Source organism: Falco biarmicus, chromosome 11 (assembly GCF_023638135.1).
Source record: "Falco biarmicus isolate bFalBia1 chromosome 11, bFalBia1.pri, whole genome shotgun sequence".
Lineage (NCBI taxonomy): Eukaryota > Metazoa > Chordata > Aves > Falconiformes > Falconidae > Falco > Falco biarmicus.
The window spans coordinates 36,839,129-36,858,226 of NC_079298.1; the positions used below are offsets into that span (position 1 = coordinate 36,839,129).

The following is a 19,098-nucleotide window of genomic DNA, read 5'->3' on the forward strand; positions in this document are numbered from 1 at the left end:
CTGGCTTAGACGCCTTGGTTTTGCCCAACCAGTCAAACTCTGGCTTATATTCCTTTGTTTTGCCCAAAAGGACAAAAGTGATGCACAATCACAGGCACTACCTGCTTTTGCCCTCAAAACATTTACATAATACTCAACAAAGGACTGTGAGATATTCCGCTCCTAATCAATCAATAATCTTGTAAAGAAACCAGGCTAGATTAAATGTCCACTTCCAGCTTTTTAGGTACAACCATTTGAAAATTCCAACAGAAAAAAACCAAGAAACGGTTACAGGGAAGTAGCACTAATCTAAATAACAATATATGAGTTAATGAGTTGGGGTGGAGGCGTATTGAAAGAAATCTTCATTTTTTATATACAAAAACTGCATCTAAGACTACAATCAGATAGCCCATGTTCTGAAATGGCATTGTACAAACTGAAAAAGCATCTTTAACTTTTTATTGGTGTAAAATAAATTCTAATATGGTAACACAATATTTGAGACTACAAATCTGCCAATAAATATGAGACTTACAAGAAAGTTCATCTAGTTCATAGCAATATATAGTTGCTCTCCATACTCATCTGAAGAACACAGTGTACTTTCAAAAGTCAGAGAAACCTAATTTTCTGTAGGCCAGTACTTACTTAGTATCCTTCCAATTAAAACCAACAGTGAAAAAGGTTGGCAGTACATAAAGGTTATATCAAAAGTTTTAATTACTCTTTAAAAAAAAAATCCTGCAGACTTCATGTATTACAACGATAGAATTATCTTTTTAATCATGTTCAAGTGATGCTCTGCAAAAAAATGTACAGCAGAGGAAAAGTTATCTGATCAGCACGTTACACCCACAGGCTCAGAATCTGTGGTTAATAAACAGCTCTCTACAGTAAATCTAAAAAAAAAAGAGAGAGAGAGAGAGAGAGAGAAGAAAAAATAGTGCTTGCTCTGGCCACAATTCTGAAAGCAGCTTTGGAAGATGTTTAATCAAAACTTTACCAAAGCTAGACAGGTTACCCATGGACACAACTACCAACTGCATTAAACTTCTTCAGAATTGGGACCTTCCTGGAACTTAGTATCTTACACCTGTATTTTATTAGTACCTTATATATATAAGGTAACTTATAGCTGTATCTTATTAGTACCTTACAGACCACAATCAAACTGCATACAAAGAATTTTGCATTTCTGGACTAATACCTGAATTTAATTCATATAGCTCTTAACTCTACCAACACACAACTAAAATGGTTTTCATGGCTTTTCCTTGAAAATTTAATGAAAAGAAGACCCTTGAAAGAAAAATAATTTAGAGATAATGCATCACTAAGGTTTATTATCCTTCTGGCATAGGGAAGATAAACTACAGAAGATATTCACACAATTCAACACAACCTATTAAACACCTTCTCTGAAAAGCACGTATCTAGATCTAGAGCTCTAGACTTCCCAGCATTTAAAGAGGCAACAGAGACAAAGCAATCAAATTCCAAGCCTTGCTCAAGCAATTACTCTTTGCTTGAACAGAAAATTAACTGCTATTTCAAAGGGGTTTTCAAGTAAAACTTGAACTGTCAGGACCAAAGCATTCCTAGACCCAAACTATGACATTCAGTGGTTGCATTTCCTGGATCTACCTGCACACTCCATGGAGCCTTTTTGTTGCTTTTCATATGTGGAATAACTTTAAAAAAAAAAAAAAAAAAGTGAGGTGTAGCAAACAGCACTCTTCACCACACAAACAGAAACCAATCTGAGTCATCTTCTTCTTGGGAAACTGTGGACAGAAACGCTGAAGACCTCATCTTCGCAGAAGTTGTTGCACATTGCCTTTCTACTGCTAGCTGCTATATTTGCGTTGCCTTTTGTGTCTGGACTCTGCAATCCAATTTTAATAAAATCAATATAGGATGTACAGTTTAAAGTTGGTAATTTAACTGATTCTATATCTTTGCACATTTAACCAAAATCAAAAGTTCAGACAAATATGTGTATATGCACAAACTGTATATGTTTTGTATGCATAAATAAATATGCACTCTTCATGAAGATTACACTGGCACTAATATTTTCGACATGTTCTCTGGAACAGTTCAGAAACATCAACTTTCCAGAAATTCCATTTACTTTCATGATGGAAGGACCTAGACAGAAAAAAGAAAAAGGGGGGTGGGGGGAGGGGAAAAGCTGCAGATTGCTTTGGTTAACCAATTTCTAGGCTCAGGCAGATCTTACAGTGCCAGGTCAGTATAACTTTCAGGAGACAAGTTGCCAGGAGAACAGTAAAGTCACCCCAAGTGCAGCTGTTGTACAATCTGGAACCAACAGCTTCATATAAAACTATGGACTCAGGACAACTGCAACACTGCATTACTCCTGATACCTCCAAAGGGTGACTCAGTCCAAAGGGCAAAAAACTTGCATCTTTTTACCCTAAAGCTGAAGAGCAATACTTGCCCTTGAAATAACACAATGGTGTTGATAGTATCTGTTATCAAGTTGCCCTCTGGGTCTGTAAGTGAAAATTTTACGCAGAAGGTCAACTGATGATGTCAAGATGTGTGCCTATTTTGACATTTCATTTGTTTGCTTGTTCATTAAGGAGTAACACAGGAAAGAATTATGAAAATCTGCAACTGCCTGGGAGACAATGTAAAACCTTTTGCTATAAGGTGCTACTGATACTGCAGGCCAAATTCACAACAAATACTGGTCTGCTAGAATAGCTAAGCACTCATCTCCCAGTCACTCAGAAAACTCCAGTGAACAGAATTTAATTAATCCCAATGTTTTGTGAGAATCAAGTTATGAATTTTCCCAATAAAAAGTCTGTCACGCTGAATTACTATGTTTCAACATATCATGTTAATTGATGCTTACCATCTTGACTGTGCTGCAAAGGGCTGGAAGTTGTGACTTGGGCTACGATCTGAATTGGGTCCTAAAGGTTTTCTCCTCTTTGGAATACATGCCTCAACTGTCCAAGTAAGTACAGCTGAAATGCAGCTTTCAAGGTAGTCTTAGGTAGAATATGGTATCAAAAGCATCATTTACTCTGAAAATATAGTAAGCAATATATTCTAAATAGTTGAGGGAATCATAGCCTGTTTTGTTCTAAGAGTAGGCATTAACCCCCTCTAATAAACAGAAGGGGGAGGGGGTGGTGTAACAGAACCCGAGTGACGAATAAAAAAAGCTTGTCAGCAACAGTAAAAAATAGAGTGCTCACTTATAAGACTATTTATGTAAAAAGTACCCTTTTTTTCTCTCCTGCCCTGAAAATGAGAAAAAGTTTGGCAGATCACTATTCTAGCAACATTATTGTGGACACCTGCAGTTTAAGAGAGAAAGAGCAGCCCAAAAGGATTGTCTACTCCATCAAGAACACCATATTGAGAAATAAATATTCAAGTATGCAAGCTACTCTTAAAATCACAAAAAACAGGTATCCAATGGGAAAACAAAATTTTGATCCAGCTCTAACTAAAGACTTGCTAGCACAGCTAAGCCTGTAACCAATTCAGGAGTTACTACCACACATGAAGTGATAAATTCATAATAACCTACGTGAAACTTTGTAGGTGTTAATGTTGAATAGAAAACAACGTTGCAAATAATTAGTGGAATGACTTCAGAAGAAATTTCATAATACATATAAACCTTGCTGCATTGCATGTATGTATGATCCTTTACAGCTGGAAGAGCCCTAGGACATTGTCTGATCCAAAATATTAACATTCCTTGAGAGCTATGCTGTAATTCAGCAGTTATCTAAAAACATTTTTCCAAAAGCATAATTTTAACAGCAAAATTTTTCATCATGTCACGTTATTCCAGGTATATAGCATCCTCGTAAAAACATCATCTTATTAATAGCTACACGTGCAGTAGGGCTACCTCAATTTTTATTTATTAGAATAGTTACACACTGGCACAGGGAAATTAAAATGCAGGAGAATGCTCACTACAGCAAAGCTTGAAAAGAAAAAGCTTAAAGATACATGGGTGACATTAAGCTCTTCCTCTCCCCAAAGTCGGCTTCTCCTGCTGCTCACTCACACAGAGAGATCATAATTTTGTGGCTGTGATATTTCCACGGCAACACTGTGACAGTGATGTCACAAATTCAGCCCTGACATAGCTTCAGGATCAAGTACAAGGAGCAGATGGGATGCGAGGGAGAAAGCCCCCATTTAAACACAAATCTCTTTCATAAGAAAGAAAGAGGCATGAGCAAAGAAACAGGTGAATGGATCACGTTTTCAAGTATGATATATTCAAAAGATTATCCTAGCATGAAAATCTATTTAAAGGCAAGACCTACAATACAGGGTAACTGTCAAATTTGTTAGGCTTTATAATAAACCAACCTTTAAAGCTCCCTGTTTCGCATGACAAGCCTTGTGCTCCACTTCTAAAGTGGCGGTGAAGACAATACACTTTTGTCCCTTGTGAACTTCCTTTAAATAACTTTAACATTCAGATATATTAATTTGATACATCACTGTGCTCATAATACCATATGTAAATATGATGTCAAGCCCTCACTGGAGTGAGTTTGTTATCTGAATTAGACATAATATGAAAGAAATTAAAATGAATCCCAGATGGGTCACCAAGTACAGCAGGATGGTAACTGGAACATTCAGCCAGCACAATCTGATTATTAAAAGGGTACTGTACTTTTGTGCTGATCTATGGACTCATGCAAGAATCAATACAACCTCCAGGCCAGCTGAAACACCCCTAAATCCCTCACTGGCCACACACTGCAGACTCCATCGCTACCAGTATCAGAACTCCTTTCTGCCTTTGGCTGCCCCATGGACAAACAGCAACTGAGCCCATGAGGGGTACCGATAGCAAGAAGTGGAATGGAAGAGGGTGCACCCACAACAGTCACACATACTGTCTCTACATTAACTCAAGTCACAGTTCAAGTAGATACAGAGATTTCTTGAAGACACCACTCTCCACAGAGAACAACAGATGAACAACATGAAACGCCTGGTGAGCGGGGCAGGGGAAGTGCCTATGACCAGCACCAAAGTGCAGGCAATCATGCACAGAGCTGCAGGTACAGAGAAGCAATTTCTTACAGCAGCAGAGGCAGAAAGATGCAAAATCACAAGTCAAAAGGGACATAAAAGGAATTTAAAGGATATAGATCCATGTTCTGATCACAGAAGAAAAAAACTCACACTTTTCAGGATTTCAAGATGAAGACCTAAAAGGATTATCAACAGCCTAGCTCTTGGGAGGTAAAGAAGAAAGGGAATAAAGTCTGCAGGCTGAAGCTTGGCCTGGGCTGGGATGTGAACAGGCCCCCAGGAAGGGCTGTCAGGTGGAGGCAGAGACTAAATGCACAATGCAAGGAGGAACAGATCAGGAGTCAAGTAGCTAAGTGGGGTTCACAGACATCATCTATGAAATTACTATGGTAAAAACTACAAACAAGAGAACAGAGTAAAATGTGCCATGATGCAAATCACAATGATCAGAGATACGAAAGCTCATCTGATCGATTACCCCCAACCATCACCGTACCAGCAACAAATCAAAAAAGCAGGCAATGAACTGAAGGATGCTGGCTGGTCACAAAAAAAGTGAAAATACCCAGACTGAACCAGGACCAAGATGTCATTCCACAACTAAATAGCGACCTTATGAAGAGGAGGAGAAAAGGAAAAAAAATAAAAATCTGATGAATCTGAGATATCAATAATGGATAATATATAATACAACAGGCACAGAGAAGTCTGTTGGGATTGTCAGGAGAAGACCTAAAGAAATACAATTGTTTAGTTTCAAAAAAAATGTTTTGGTAAACATATTAGGCACATACCCCTGACATCACTAACAGAAATGTTAGCCAAAATTAAAAAAAAGGAATACTTTGGGGCTATAAACTTCTATAGGCTTCTAACTTGTCAGAGTAGTAAACTCTGGAAACAGCACCTATTAGCACAGCAGGATAAGAAATGTACTCAATTTTAAGATGTAGTTTAATGGTTTTACAGTCGTGATTAAGACACAGCTGTCACAGACATGACTACAACGCAACCCCAACAAGATGACTTCTCTCCCTGTGTTTTTAGGCGGCCAACAACCTCAGATAAGAACATGAACTGAGTTTCCCCAATGGACTTTCTAGGGGGGCATTTTAATTTCAGCACTGGAAACCTCATCCTCTTTTTACCAAGAGGAAAAAAGCCTCTCTCGAATAACTCTTGTGCTACCACATGTCTTTTACCATGTTTTTACAGAGACATGAAACTGATGGCTAGTACAAGCTCAAGACAGCACTCATTGCTGTTTATATCATGTATCAAACCAAAGCAGCTGCCAAACATGAGCTAGAAAGAAGGTCTCTTCCTGTTGTTCAGAAACTTACTTTCTCCCTATCACGCTCATCAAAATTAACATTCCACTGGTAGAAACAGAAGTCAATTGGTCTCCTAAAATGAAATCTTACACAAAATCAACATTCTAAGACTTAAGAATTGTAGAAGATGCATTTCAAGTCCAAGCTTTGCAAGTAACTCTCTCAGAACAAAAATATTTTTACAATAGCCAAATGAAAAACTAACAAAAAAAACCCCTGACAACTATGAATTAACACAATAGATTTTAAAAGGCAATAAAATAACCATAGTGGCTTTTAATACAATCCCAATCCAACAGCAATTAAAAGCATAAGACGACATTAGATCAGGATGCCAACTATTTTTCTTTCCACTTCTCATTTCTACAAATAAATACCAATAGGCACAGAATATTACCTTTGTTTTCAGATGCTTGGCATTTTACTTTCAGTACCAAATCAAAGGTACGTTCTGGATTTTCCCTAGAAGAAGCAAACACAATTGATTAATCAAATATATATGTTTGTTTCTACCATGTTCTCTCTTTTCCATTCTATTTGTACAGAATAAAATTAAAATAAATTAAAGTTTTATTAAATTAACATTAGAAACCAGATTAGTTCTAAAGAAGAACCAAAAAGTCACATTTCCCTGTACAGCCTTAAAGAAAGAATAAGGAAGATAAACAAGCTAAACACTGTCACTGCCCTATGCATCAAATAGCTTTTAAGTCACACCATCAAATCACGCCTCACAGCTGGAAAAAAAGCGCTACTAAAATGCTTATCAACCAATCTGAAACATATTAATGGAGTCATGGGTAGCCTTTTCTAAAGCTACATTTTATTTCTACTTAACAGAAATAGCCCATCATTAGACATCCATTTTAATTCCACAAATCTAGCCACTACCCTTTAAATGCATAGGATTATCACCATAAGGCTGAGAATCACTTAGCTTCCTCGTTCACAAGATATTGATCGTCATCTTTGACTTTGAAGGCTGAATCTCGGGCATGATTCAGTGAGTGAGAAAACATTAATGCAATTAACTAAGGACAGACGCAATCCCCAGCCAGCCAGGAAGATGGAGCCTCCGTATCTGCAGCAGCCATCACGGTCAGCTCTGGTGAGGGCCAATGCCTCTTCCACCTGCCCAGTAACTACACACCTCCTAACAGTGAACTGCATAAGCTAACAGCAATTAACACACAACCTAATCCCAAACTAAATATTTATTAAAACAGCCCTGAATGCCATTACAATACCACCCACCTCTCTCTGCCTACCAAGCTCACTGCTATTTATATTAAAAACAAGTGGCATAACCACACCTATATCAATTATCTGTTCAACCACATCAAAGGCTCACACTTGAAATCCCTTCTTAGGTAACACTCCCACTGAAGTCAGCTGGAGTTTTAGGCAAATAAAAAAATCCAACACTTGGTTCCAGGTTTCTAGAATGCTTTAAAATAAAGCATGTAAGCAAATTAACACACGGTTGATTCTTTAAAGAAAGTTTTGAATGAAATCCAAAGGCTGAGCTGGGGAAAATTTCAGCTGTCATGAATTAATTGATTCAGTACATGCTTTCACTGACCTCAGCACATCATCAACTGAGATATACAATTATAGTCTAATACAGGTTATGAAGACACAGCCCACCCGTATCACAATCTTTCCTTGCATCTTATTTTAAAGCATTTAGTTGGGAAAATCCTGTATCTATTGATCCTGTGTGTAGGAGATCAAATTCGCTCTGAGTTGCAACAGCCTAAATCCAGGATATTAGAGATTTACTCTGATATTAAAGTCCGTCCATTCTTCCTCTGGCTGGTGAGCGGGTTCAGAATGAAACTGATAACGCTTGGCTCCACCGAGCCACCTCTAGATGAGCCACTGACAAAAATACTTCCTTTAAAAGAAGCGACATCTCCCCACGGCACCAGTCCAGCTCAGACTCTAAGTTTATGCTCTCAGGCCACCTTTGCTTCGGCCCTTCCTCTGCTTCCCAACCAGGCCACGCAGTGCTGGGGTTTTAGCGTGAATCGGTTCAAGCATCACAAACATCGAATAAGTGCTTCTAGCTCAACTCTTGGCCGAGTTACTCTCATGAAATGAGCTCTTTGAAATACCACTGCCTTCCGTCTTTCACCATACCACTCTAAATCTGCTTTTGCAGAAAAATGCTTCTAAGTTTACTCTTCACATCCCACTGCGCTTAGAAGTGTCAAAAATGTGTAAAACTAATCTGAGAATTGTCAGACTGTCTCCCGTTTCCTTTACAGCTACCCGGTGGCAGCCTGCCTCTTCACCCGGTATTTACACGGGGGTTTTTGTCAATTCCTGCCACCGCTGTTTGACATCTCGGCAGCTTCCCAGCTCAGCAGGACCAGGCGGCCGCTCCGGGTGGGTCCGTGCTTCCCAACACCTAAAATTCTCTTTGGCACCTGCCACGCCATAACGGCAAAAGGAAGGTCTGTAACTACCGGAGCGGTTAATGCCACCAGCCTCAGCCCCCGCGGCTGCCGCAGGGTCCCTGCGGGGGCGGCGCGGCCCGGGCCTGGCGGGGCGCTGGCGGCCGGGCCGGGGCGCCAGGCCGGGGGCGCCCGGGGAGCGACAGGCCACCGCCGCACGAGCCCCGTTCACCGGCACGGCCCGCCCGGGCCGGCCCCGCTCCCCGGCCGCGCTGCCCCGGCCCGGCGAGGCCGGCGGGCCGCAGGGCCGCCCTCCTGCTGCAGCTGCGGGCGGGCGCTGCAGGGCCGGCGCTGCGGCGGCGAGAGGCGGGGGGCGGCCGGCCCCGCGGCCACCTCCTCCGCGCTGCGGGCCGGGCGGGGGGCGCCGCCGCCGCTGTGCGCGCCCCTCTCCCCCCGCGCCCCGGCCCGGCGCGCAGCGCCCGCTCCCGGCCCGCCGCCCGCCGCGCTGCCTGTCAGTCACTCAGCGGCCGCGGCGCGCCCGGCCCCTCGCACGCTCCCGCCGGGTGGGCTCCCCCGCCTCCCCTCCCTCCTCCCCTCCCTCGCCGCCGCCTGGCGGGCCCGGCAGGCCGGGGCTGCTGCGGGGCCTACTCGCTGCCCGCCCGCCGCCGAGCTGGGCTGGGCTCGGCCCGGCCCGCCTGACAGCCCCGCCGCGGCCCCCGCCCCGCCCGCGCCGGCCCCGCCGCGGCCCGTCGCCGCCCCCCCACTCACTTGAACCTGCTGTCCATGGTCACATCGCGGGCCCCCGGCGGCTGCTCCAGCGCCCCTCGGGGACAAGCGCCCCGCCCGGCAAGGGCGAGGGGGCAGCGCCGGCCCCTCTGCCTCGGGCGGCGGGGGCGGCTCAGCGCCGCGGCGGTGGGCGCCGGCCCATGGCTGCTCCGCTCCCCCGGCTCGGGCCGCGACTGCAGCGGAGCGGCGGCACCGCCTCCTCCCCCCGTCTCTCAGTTCCTGTTGCGGTCGCTCCGGCACCTTCTGGGAACCAGGAAGCTCCGCGGCGGCCCGGGGAGCCGCCGGGGCCGGTGTCACCTGAGCCCGGCGGGGGAGGGCCAGGGCCGAGCGGGCGGCGGCGGGGGGCGCGGGGCCTGCCCCGGGGGGCGGCGTGCGGGGCCTGCGCGGCGCGGCAGGTGCGCGGGGAGCCGGGTGCGCCCGGCCGGGCCGCGGCGGCGGCAGCCCCTCGCCGGGGTGGGCCCGGTCGGGGCGGAGGCCCCTCGGCCGTGTGTCTCGGGCAGCGCACTGGTACGGCCGCACCGGCGGCGGCCGCCTTGTCCCTCACGGACACCGTCACCTGCTGCCAAAGAGGCTCCTCAGATGGGTCTGGCAAGCGCGTTAATGTCAGCATCTTAACGTACTTCGGATGTTCTCTATGTGCAGCAGGGAAGTGGAGCTTTCTGTGCTAGGTCGTACATGTTAATTTAACCTGCAGTAATCTGCTTAGTTTTTATTTTTATCAAGTGCTAAACAGGCCTCCCAAACTGCTGGAGAGGCGGTGGGGGGGATGGCGCTGGAGTAAACACACTGTCCCATAGACACACATGAAAAGCTTCGTACCCTCGAGTGTTTCCAGCAAGGCTGGAGAGGAAGAAAAGGTAACACCATCCTTGAGAGGCTTCCAAGTCCCAGTCATCAGCGAGGCACCGAGCAGCCAAGTTCCCACCTACACCAAGCTTCCCTCACCAGTATAGTATCATCGCAATGAGAAAATGCATAAACTAGATTCTGCGGTACTGGGCCAAAGAAAACACATCGTTCTTTTCGCTCTTACTCCAGAAACTAATCATCGTATCGCCAGTTAAAAAGAAGAAAAAAATTCAAGCCAATTATATATGAAACACATAAAACAGCATTAGTACATTACTGAGGCCGAAAATTCAAATATTCAAAAGTCAGGAAATTACAGATACTAGCGTTTCCAAAGCAATATCGTTTTGGCTTCATTACACATCCTACACACCTCACAGAATATATATTAAATAATAATAAAATGTATAGATGTGCAGCGAAAATGACTGAATGTTGCAGCAGAAACCTTAGCTCTGGGATTTTCGTGGTTTTCAAGTACTTACTTTCCCAGCCTTCATTTTACAATAATTCTTGGCTTGTTGTAACAGCCAGTATTTGCAGCTCCCACTGAAGTAAATGGAATTGTTTGGGGGTTTATATCCTTAATGCAGTTCATATAGCTCAGGGGGGGTTTAGAAAAAATCGTCAAATGTGTATTTTTGTATACCATGCGAGGCCCTTGAAGCAGGCAGCTTTACCTCGCCCGCTGTTAAATTTAACTTCTTTGATAGGATCCATCTGAACCAAAGGGCCAGGAGAGAGGGGAGAAATGCCTGGCCCTGCTCCACCTGCGCAACGGCAAGAGCGAGGCAGGGACCTTCCTGCTGCAGCCCCAAGCTGCTCCGCTGCGGTGCCCGTGGCAGGCGGGCTGCATCCTGCACACAGGGGGGCTGCAGAACCAAAGGGGCTTCAGCAACTGAAGCTGGCTACAGAGAAAGCACCTGTGGGGAGGAGGGGACAGTCACAGTCTTTGTATGTCTGCCTCTCTGCCTCCCTTCCGCCCTTCACCTCTCCCCGTGTACATACTGTAAAGCACACAGAATTTGAAAGTCTTTGCTGAAAAAAATGGCCAGTATTTTAGCAAGACTGAATGATCATCCAAATATTGAGGTGGTTTGTTTGTGGAAAAAATCCATTTGAAGTGTACCAGAAAGTGAAAAAAATAATGCTGTGTTTCAGAATTTCAGTAAATCTTTGTTTTGGATTATACTAAATATTTAATAAGCCTACTGTGAGTTTGTTTCTCTCTTCTCTTAAGCTGCTGATGCTTGCCACTTTTACAGACAGAAGAGTAATCTGGCGGCCCATCAGGCTGATCTACTGGGCGATTCCAGTCGGTCTCTTGGCTTGGTGTCTGTCTTGGCAGATATGACCACCAGGTCCCTTGGAATTTATTTTATCATAATTGGAGAAAAAATAGGTAGGGTTTCTTTCCCAAAGTAAATATGTGCCTTGTCAGTAGAGTATATTGACTGGATTAAACCTCTCCTGCCTGGAAGAACAGAAGGAGTAGAGAAAGTTCACATATAAAATAGAACGCATACGAGAGCAAACCCTGTTGAGATGAGACTCACATCTCTCAGAGCTATTATTTCTGACTCTGTGAAAACTTAAGCAGACATCTATGCCCAGGTGACACTTAGTTCATGTTTTCAAAACTGTTTTGCAACCACAGCACCTTTTAGTGGAAGATCGTGTTTTAGGAAAGGGGCTGCTATTCAAAACCACCGCTTGCTGCTGCCTGGTTTTCAGCCCTTCACTGGGAAAGGGTTGAGGCCGAAGAATTTGAAAGAAAAACCTAATATACTTTAGTATATTCTGAAGTCTGAAAAGTCTAGTTTGCCTTTTCTTTACTCTTTGGTTTTCCTTTCCAAATTAGAAACATGAAGTAAATGATATTTGGGCTTTTCAAAGTCAACTGTTCTACCAGGTAACCCAGAAGACACAAAGCCCTTTTCTTTATGCTTTGCATAACATGAAAATGGCTGAACTCTGCCTAAATATCCTATAAAAAAGCATAGGGAATGATATAAAAAGGGCTTGCAGGATATGGAGGTGATAAACACTTACTTCATAAATACGAGCAACTGAAAAACAGGTAATTTAAAGATGAAGATTCTTAGTCTTAATCATAGTTTGTCAGTGGTGAATACTCACTAGTTATCTTTGTAGTACTGTAATATTGTAAAGGAATCTGAACACTGATACAGATATTTACAGACACTATTCAGCGCTTACGTGCTGTCAGTAAAAGAGGTCTCAATGTAAACTGAATTCGACCTACAAGTCTCGATTTTCTCCCAAAATGATTAGTGCTTTGCAGTAAGAGGCTGGATTGAAAATGCCCAAAATTCTACTTCATCTGAATCAGATAAGAGGAGGATGAAAGTGCCATCAGGGCAGCTTCATCTCAAGGATCGACATAACAGAATGTGTAGCATACTTTTTAGTTTACAACCAAATTCAATATGGAAACAATGGGAGATGTAGTTGAAAAACACCAAACAAGATCCAAAAACAAGCATACACATCATTCCTACTATGGAGCAGTCTGCCATTCTCTGCCAAATCAAAACCATGTGGGTTTGGGTCTATAAAAGTGATGCAAAGCATGGTTAGGATCTCCAAAAGGGATATGAGAAACAGACAAGAAATGACCACACATAATGTTGCTTGCAAATGGTGAAGCAAGGGAGAGAAGTTCCCTGAGAATCCAATTACTTTTTTAAAGTTGAAACCATTACGTACACCCATTTATTGATTTTCCTTTGGCAGAGAGAAGGTGAAAGGGAAAGAGGGAAGGGCAGGGCACAAAGCCTCTGAAGACAAGGAGGACTCTGTTAAGCGTATGGGGGAAACTGAGTCCTCCCAACGCAAACTGCAAGCGTGCATGCTTTGTGCAGAGATTCACAGGGAGCACAGGGAACAGAATTTGCCCTCCGAGGCAACCCTATGAAATAACAGGGGGGTTAGGGATCACTGACTGAATCTGACTCTGTACAGGTCTACATTTCCCGCCCCAAGCAACTCCAGCAAGGCTTTTTTTTTTCCTTTGCTATCCTGTTCTGAGGTAGAAGAGAGCTCCCATCACCTCCATAAGCTGGAGCACACATATTGTGAATTAAGGTATCTTAAGTATTACAGAAGTCCTTCTTGGCCAGGTACATTTCATTTAATAGCAAAACATACTACCAATAAAAGTAGTCTTCCTCTTAAATGCTGCTGAAACCCGTAAAGGGATTTCCTTCAGGACATTGTTAGCAGAGCTTGCTGAAAAAGATATTCTCCCCTGAGAACAGCAATGGGTTTGTCAAAAATGGCAAAATCAAAAACTGTGCAATTTCCCATTGTATGGTTATAGCAAAATATCTTGGAAGATGTTCATATGATCAGCAATTTATACCTTGTACCAAGAATTGCTTCTTCATTTGCCACTGAGTCTGTTTGTACTGGGATCACTTCTAGTCCTCATTCTTTCCAACAAGTTACAGTTTTTTTATATCCTGTCAAGTCAGTGGCTATCAGTACATCTCCTACTACATGATCACCCTGTCAGACCTCACAGGCTTGGAAAGCAGAATGGAATACCGACCTCACTGAGAGTTTGCTGTTCCTTTTAATGGGATTTGAGGTTATTTTATCTATTTGTTTGAACGTTACACGTACTCGTCTCAAATTGTAGATAAGTAACAATGTAACCTACCTATGCAAAGTTCTCCAACCCCGCAAATTCACAAGCATCAATTTCCCCGTTAGACTTCTTAGCCATAAAAACATCATAAGAGAATATTGAAAAGAAAAAATACTTTTACCTTTAAGAAACACTGGGTACCTGCTTCAGGTCATTTCATAATTCAGCTTCTTTAAACATAGTCACTGATTTAAAATAGGTCTCTTTCAAGAAGCCTGTGAAGTTTATTACCTAAATGTATATAGTAAATACATGCCTACAAATATTGTACATATTCATTGACTCCTTGCATAATGCATCCAAACATCTTTTTTCATCTTTCAATGCTATTAATTCAAAAAAACAAGGTAAGAAGCTTAAGTTTTCCTGCTTAAGAACAGATGATGATTTAAGGAAAACACGAGCAAAGGTGAAACTCTGAAAAGGTGTAGATGTGGCTGGTAGGACTCCTGTGTGAAGGTTATGTATGCTATGCTACATGGGGTGCAGCATGCCAGTAGCTGTTCTCGTCTCTTCAGTCATGATATACGCAAAGGCTAATCTGCCCAAACACACAGGTAAGCACACTCATTAATTAATCCGTGAACTCCCAGGGAGACATCACTGCTTGGATAGGAATGAGGATTCCCAGGCTTTCCAATCAATGCGGCGTACCAGCAAGACTGAGAAAGCAGGTCTGCTTAATCAGGTCAGCTTTAATTGCAAGTTTAACAAAGAAGCTAGAGGAACTTCTATGAATATCAATTCAGACTACAGAGTTTTAAGAGTTAAGACACTCAAAAGTTTAAATGTTTACAATATGGCTGTGTTAGCTCAGCACTTGGTTTACTGGTAGTATTTGCAAATCCTCACAGTCTGATCCACAATACCTTTTGTTAGCTAGATTTGCACCAGGATCTACGGAAGATGTTATGTACCTAAGTAAGTATTTAAAAGCTTTTTTAAGGTTTAACGAGACATTTGCCTTACCTATGCAGTCCTAATGTCTTACCAGTGGTTTGGATGTAAATTTAGAAATAAAAGATAAGTAATATTTCCATGTGTACTATCCTCCATTTGTAGACAATTCAGAATATTATTTGGGTGGATTTCTAATTTATTCAGACATGACAGCTGGCAGAATCCAACAGTAGAATAAGCCACCTTTCAGTTCTGCTGCCCAAATCCAGCCTTCAGCCTGCAAACACCACATGCTTTCTGGAGGATGTTAGTTATTCATAGGAGTGTTTGAAAACAAGTGGTGGTCTTTGCCCAGCTTCAGTTTAGATGCAAGTCGGACACCTTGCAACTGGCCTCCCTGTTAGGAAGTTCAAAGAAACAAAAGACTGAAGAAAGAAAGTGTTCTCTTCTTTGCATAAAAAAAATCCCTCCAAGAAAGGTTGAGATGGCAACACCAAGGGAATATGCCCAATTCTTTCACACAGTTAGTGATTATTGTGGAGATTTTTTTTTTCAGCCCAGCAGATAGTTTTCTCAAGGATTAATTTTTTAGCAGCAGGGTCAGGCAGTATCTTTCGATATGCATGTATTCAGTAGAAGGAAATCACTCATTCAAGTCATTTGCAAGTCAAAGTTTCATACCCGATTGAACACTTTCTTGCTGAATAAATTCAGTTCTGTTTAGGCAAGGATATACTCACACTTCTCAAATGTATATTTTAAATGCTGCAGGTTGTAGGCTACCTGATGAATCTGATACTCATTAAAATTACCATGGTGCAAGATTTTTTTTTCCATATTTGAAATTTATTTTTTTTAAAAGTTCTATTCAAAGCAGCAAGAAACTGATTTTTGTTATCAGTCATAAAATTTCATACTATGGTAGTCTTCTGAATGTGGACTTTGTGCGGTAAGGCCAAACATACATAAAATTAGGAATTTAACTTCGTTAAAATGAGGATGTGTTAGAAGTCTGTAAACTGTTTTGGAAACCATCTGCTGTGTCTACCAAAAAAAAAATCTAAACAGTAGATCAAGTGATACTAAATATTAAAAGAACAGTTTCCAGCTGTTTATTTGCCATGGATTAAGGCCCTCTGTATGCACTGGCATATACTCTTACGAAAGAGTATATACTAACAGATGTTTTTTATGGAAACTGGTTAATAAAAAAGTCAGTTTCTCAGCTCTACAAACAGTATTTAATCTATAAATAGCCAATAGAGACGGTGTGGTTTTTAATTTACTTGCATAAAAAGATTACAAAGCACCGTACAGTTTCCCCTATCAGAATATCCTGCAGAATATCCCTAATCCCCTTCTAACATTGTGGCTGACATAACGGGGAGCCCACAGCGCCAGCCTCCTTGGCCAGAGGTTTGCCTTCATGTTTTGTTGTGGGTGCTTTGCTCATAATTAGTTGCATCAGATAATTCAGTAATGCCAACCTTTCTTCTTAGGAAAAGGCAAATTTCTTCTAATATAAAGTGGATTAATATTTTTTTCTATAAAGGAAAAACTATATCCCTGTGCAATGTATGAATCCTGATGGAGGTATAGAGCAAGTTTTTTGAGGAAGACTTCCTACACTTCTGTTGCTGCAATTGGATTCCAGGTAAATCACTGAAACGTTGGACACATCTGCAGGTTTCTTCATTCAGAGGAGTCAGGGTGACTGACCCTGTTGTCTTAGTGCTAAATAACTACAAACAGTTCAGATAAATGGTTCTGGGTTCCTGTATTTTTTGCCGATGTTGACTCACCACTGGGTCAGATACCGAAGGCACAAAACTGACTGAGAGATTTGAAGCACAACAGATGTGAGCGTAATCTGCAGTAATTAGCTCATGATTACTGGCATGCTTACTGAAGAAATTACTGAGTTTAATATCTGACCAGAATGAAACTGGAAGGCAGCAGCGGCTGAGGAGGAGCAAGGCCAGTGGGCTGTCCGTGGGAGAGTACGGCCCTGCTCCGCTCAGCACCACTCAGCACCACGCAGCCGGCGGCTTCCATTGCTGCAGCTGGTCTCACTGCCTACCCCAGCCACCACGGCTGCAGAGCCACTGTAGCACAGGACGGTAGGACACACTACTCTCCGGCATTTCAGAGGGTTCAGAAAGACGGCAGCAGCTACCCTGTGCAGCCACCTCACTGGTGTAATTCACTCCTCACGGGTGTAAAAGGGGGCGTAGGGTACTCGGCTGTTCTCAAATGTCACTCTAAGTCTGCCACAGGATCAGGCCATTTTGTTCTCAGAGTCTCAGGCAAACACAGAAATCAAATCACACTGATATTTGGCACAGAATTCCCCATCTGTTGCTCTTCTCAATAGTTCCATTAGAAAGTGGGTTTGTTCCATACTCCGCTATGTTATTAAGAGGTGTTGGAGAAGAGCAACGTGTACGTGTTCCTTGGGATCAGAAGCGTTGCTGAGTGCAAACCTCCCTGTGCTGTCCTAGCACCTTGCGCTCTGACGCTGCACCAAAGCACCTCATGCCACAGGCAATCAGGCAGGTGGGAAGGGCCCTCCAGAGGCCACCTTGCCCAGCCCCTGCTCAGAGCAGGCTGGTGCTGAGCATCCCCAGGGGAGGAGGGTACTGCAGCCTCCCTGGGCAACCTGCTCACTCCAGTGTTTGAGCACTCTCACAGCAAAAAATTCAATTACTATAGCAAGTCGGAATTTCTCATGTTCCATCTCATCTTCACTGCCTCTTGTCCTCCCACTGTGCACCTGGAGAAAAGCCTGTCTCCGCCTTCTCTGCCCCCTCCCCTCAGTAGCTGTGTACAAGGGGCTTCCCCCTGAGGCTGCCTCTCCCTAGGGCTGGACAAGCCCTGTTCTCCCAGCCTCTCCTCCTTCACCACGAGCTCCAGCCACACACCACCTCGCTAACCCTCCTGGACTTGCTTCAGTACGTCAGTGTCTTCCTTGTGACAGGGTGCCCAACACTGGGCAGAGTGAGCAGAGGGACTAATGGCCTCCCTTCAGCAGCTGCTGTCCTTTTGCTGATAGAGCCTGGAGTTCAGTCAGCCTTCTTTTGCCGCGAGGGCATCTTGCTGAATCACATTCAACTTGTTTTTCACCAGGTCCCCCCAGTTTTGTTCTGCAGCACTGCTTTCTGGCCAGTGGATCCCCAGCCTGTATCGCATCGGGGCCTTGAGCAAACGCCCCCTTCCAGGATTTTAGTTGGTTCAGGAGTTAGTCGATGGAGTTCAAGGTCAGCCTTTTTGCTGATCTGAGCTGTTTGTTGGGAGGAAAGCTAGAGGCAGCCTGAGCAAGGGCCTGCCTGCCCCTCCATCCCTTGGGAGCTGCTTTCAAGCTGAGGCTCTTGTGCTTGCTCCCTGCCTGAGCCCCACGCAGCTGTGCCGCAGCTGTGTCAGTGTGCCAGGTCTCATACCCCCGATCCTGGCCCTGGCCCTGGCCCGCCGAACTGGTTTCCTAGCTTGACCTTGAACCTGCCTCATCACAAGACTTGCTGAGTGTCACTGGACTGAGGCTGACACTCCTCACAGTTTCCAGGCATATGCACCAGAAGCCCTTCTTGTTGCCCTTCGCATCCTTTGCTAATTTCATCTCAGCTGAGCTTTATGTTTTGCAATTCCTTCTCCGCACATTCAGGCAGGGTCTCTGTGCGCCTCCTGGGCAGCCGCCACTGTTCCCTCCTCCCCTGTGCTTCCTTTCTGCATCTGAGCTCGGGCAGGAGCACCCTCTTCCTCCATGCTGGCATTCTGCCGTGCTTGCTTTCCTTTCTGCGTATTGCAGTGGACTACTCTTATGCTCTAAGGAGTTTGTCCTTGAAGGTTGACCTGCTCCCCTGGGCCCCTTTTCCCTCCAAGTCTGTCTGCCATGGAAACTTGCCAAGTCTCACGATCACTGCAGCCAAGGCTGCTCTTGATGATCACCTTTTCAGCCAGTTCTTCCTTGTCTGCAAGTAACACATCCAGTAATCAGTTCATTGATCACCTGCTTCAAGAAAATACCTTCAGTACGCTCCAGAAACCTCCAGGGTTGGTTGTGCACAGCCCTGTTACCATTCTAGCAGCAATCAGGGTGTTTGAAGTTCTCTATGAATGC

General features: G+C 43.9%; 1 protein-coding gene across 5 annotated transcripts in view; it reads right to left on the reverse strand.

Moving 5' to 3' along the window:
* The window catches only part of DENND1B (DENN domain containing 1B), a 166,815-nt gene extending 156,936 nt beyond the window's left edge, over positions 1-9,879 (reverse strand). For 2 of the 5 annotated variants that reach the window (XM_056355494.1, XM_056355492.1), the window contains exons 1-2: positions 9,545-9,879; positions 6,775-6,839 (exon numbers count right to left, since the gene is read on the reverse strand). In XM_056355494.1, coding sequence (XP_056211469.1) covers positions 6,775-6,839; positions 9,545-9,561 — 82 coding nt within the window. In that variant the 5' untranslated portion in view covers positions 9,562-9,879. The remainder of the gene's footprint in view (positions 1-6,774; positions 6,840-9,544) is intronic. The other 3 variants (XM_056355495.1, XM_056355490.1, XM_056355491.1) reach the window with 2 other exon arrangements.
* Between the last annotated feature and the right edge of the window lie 9,219 nt (positions 9,880-19,098).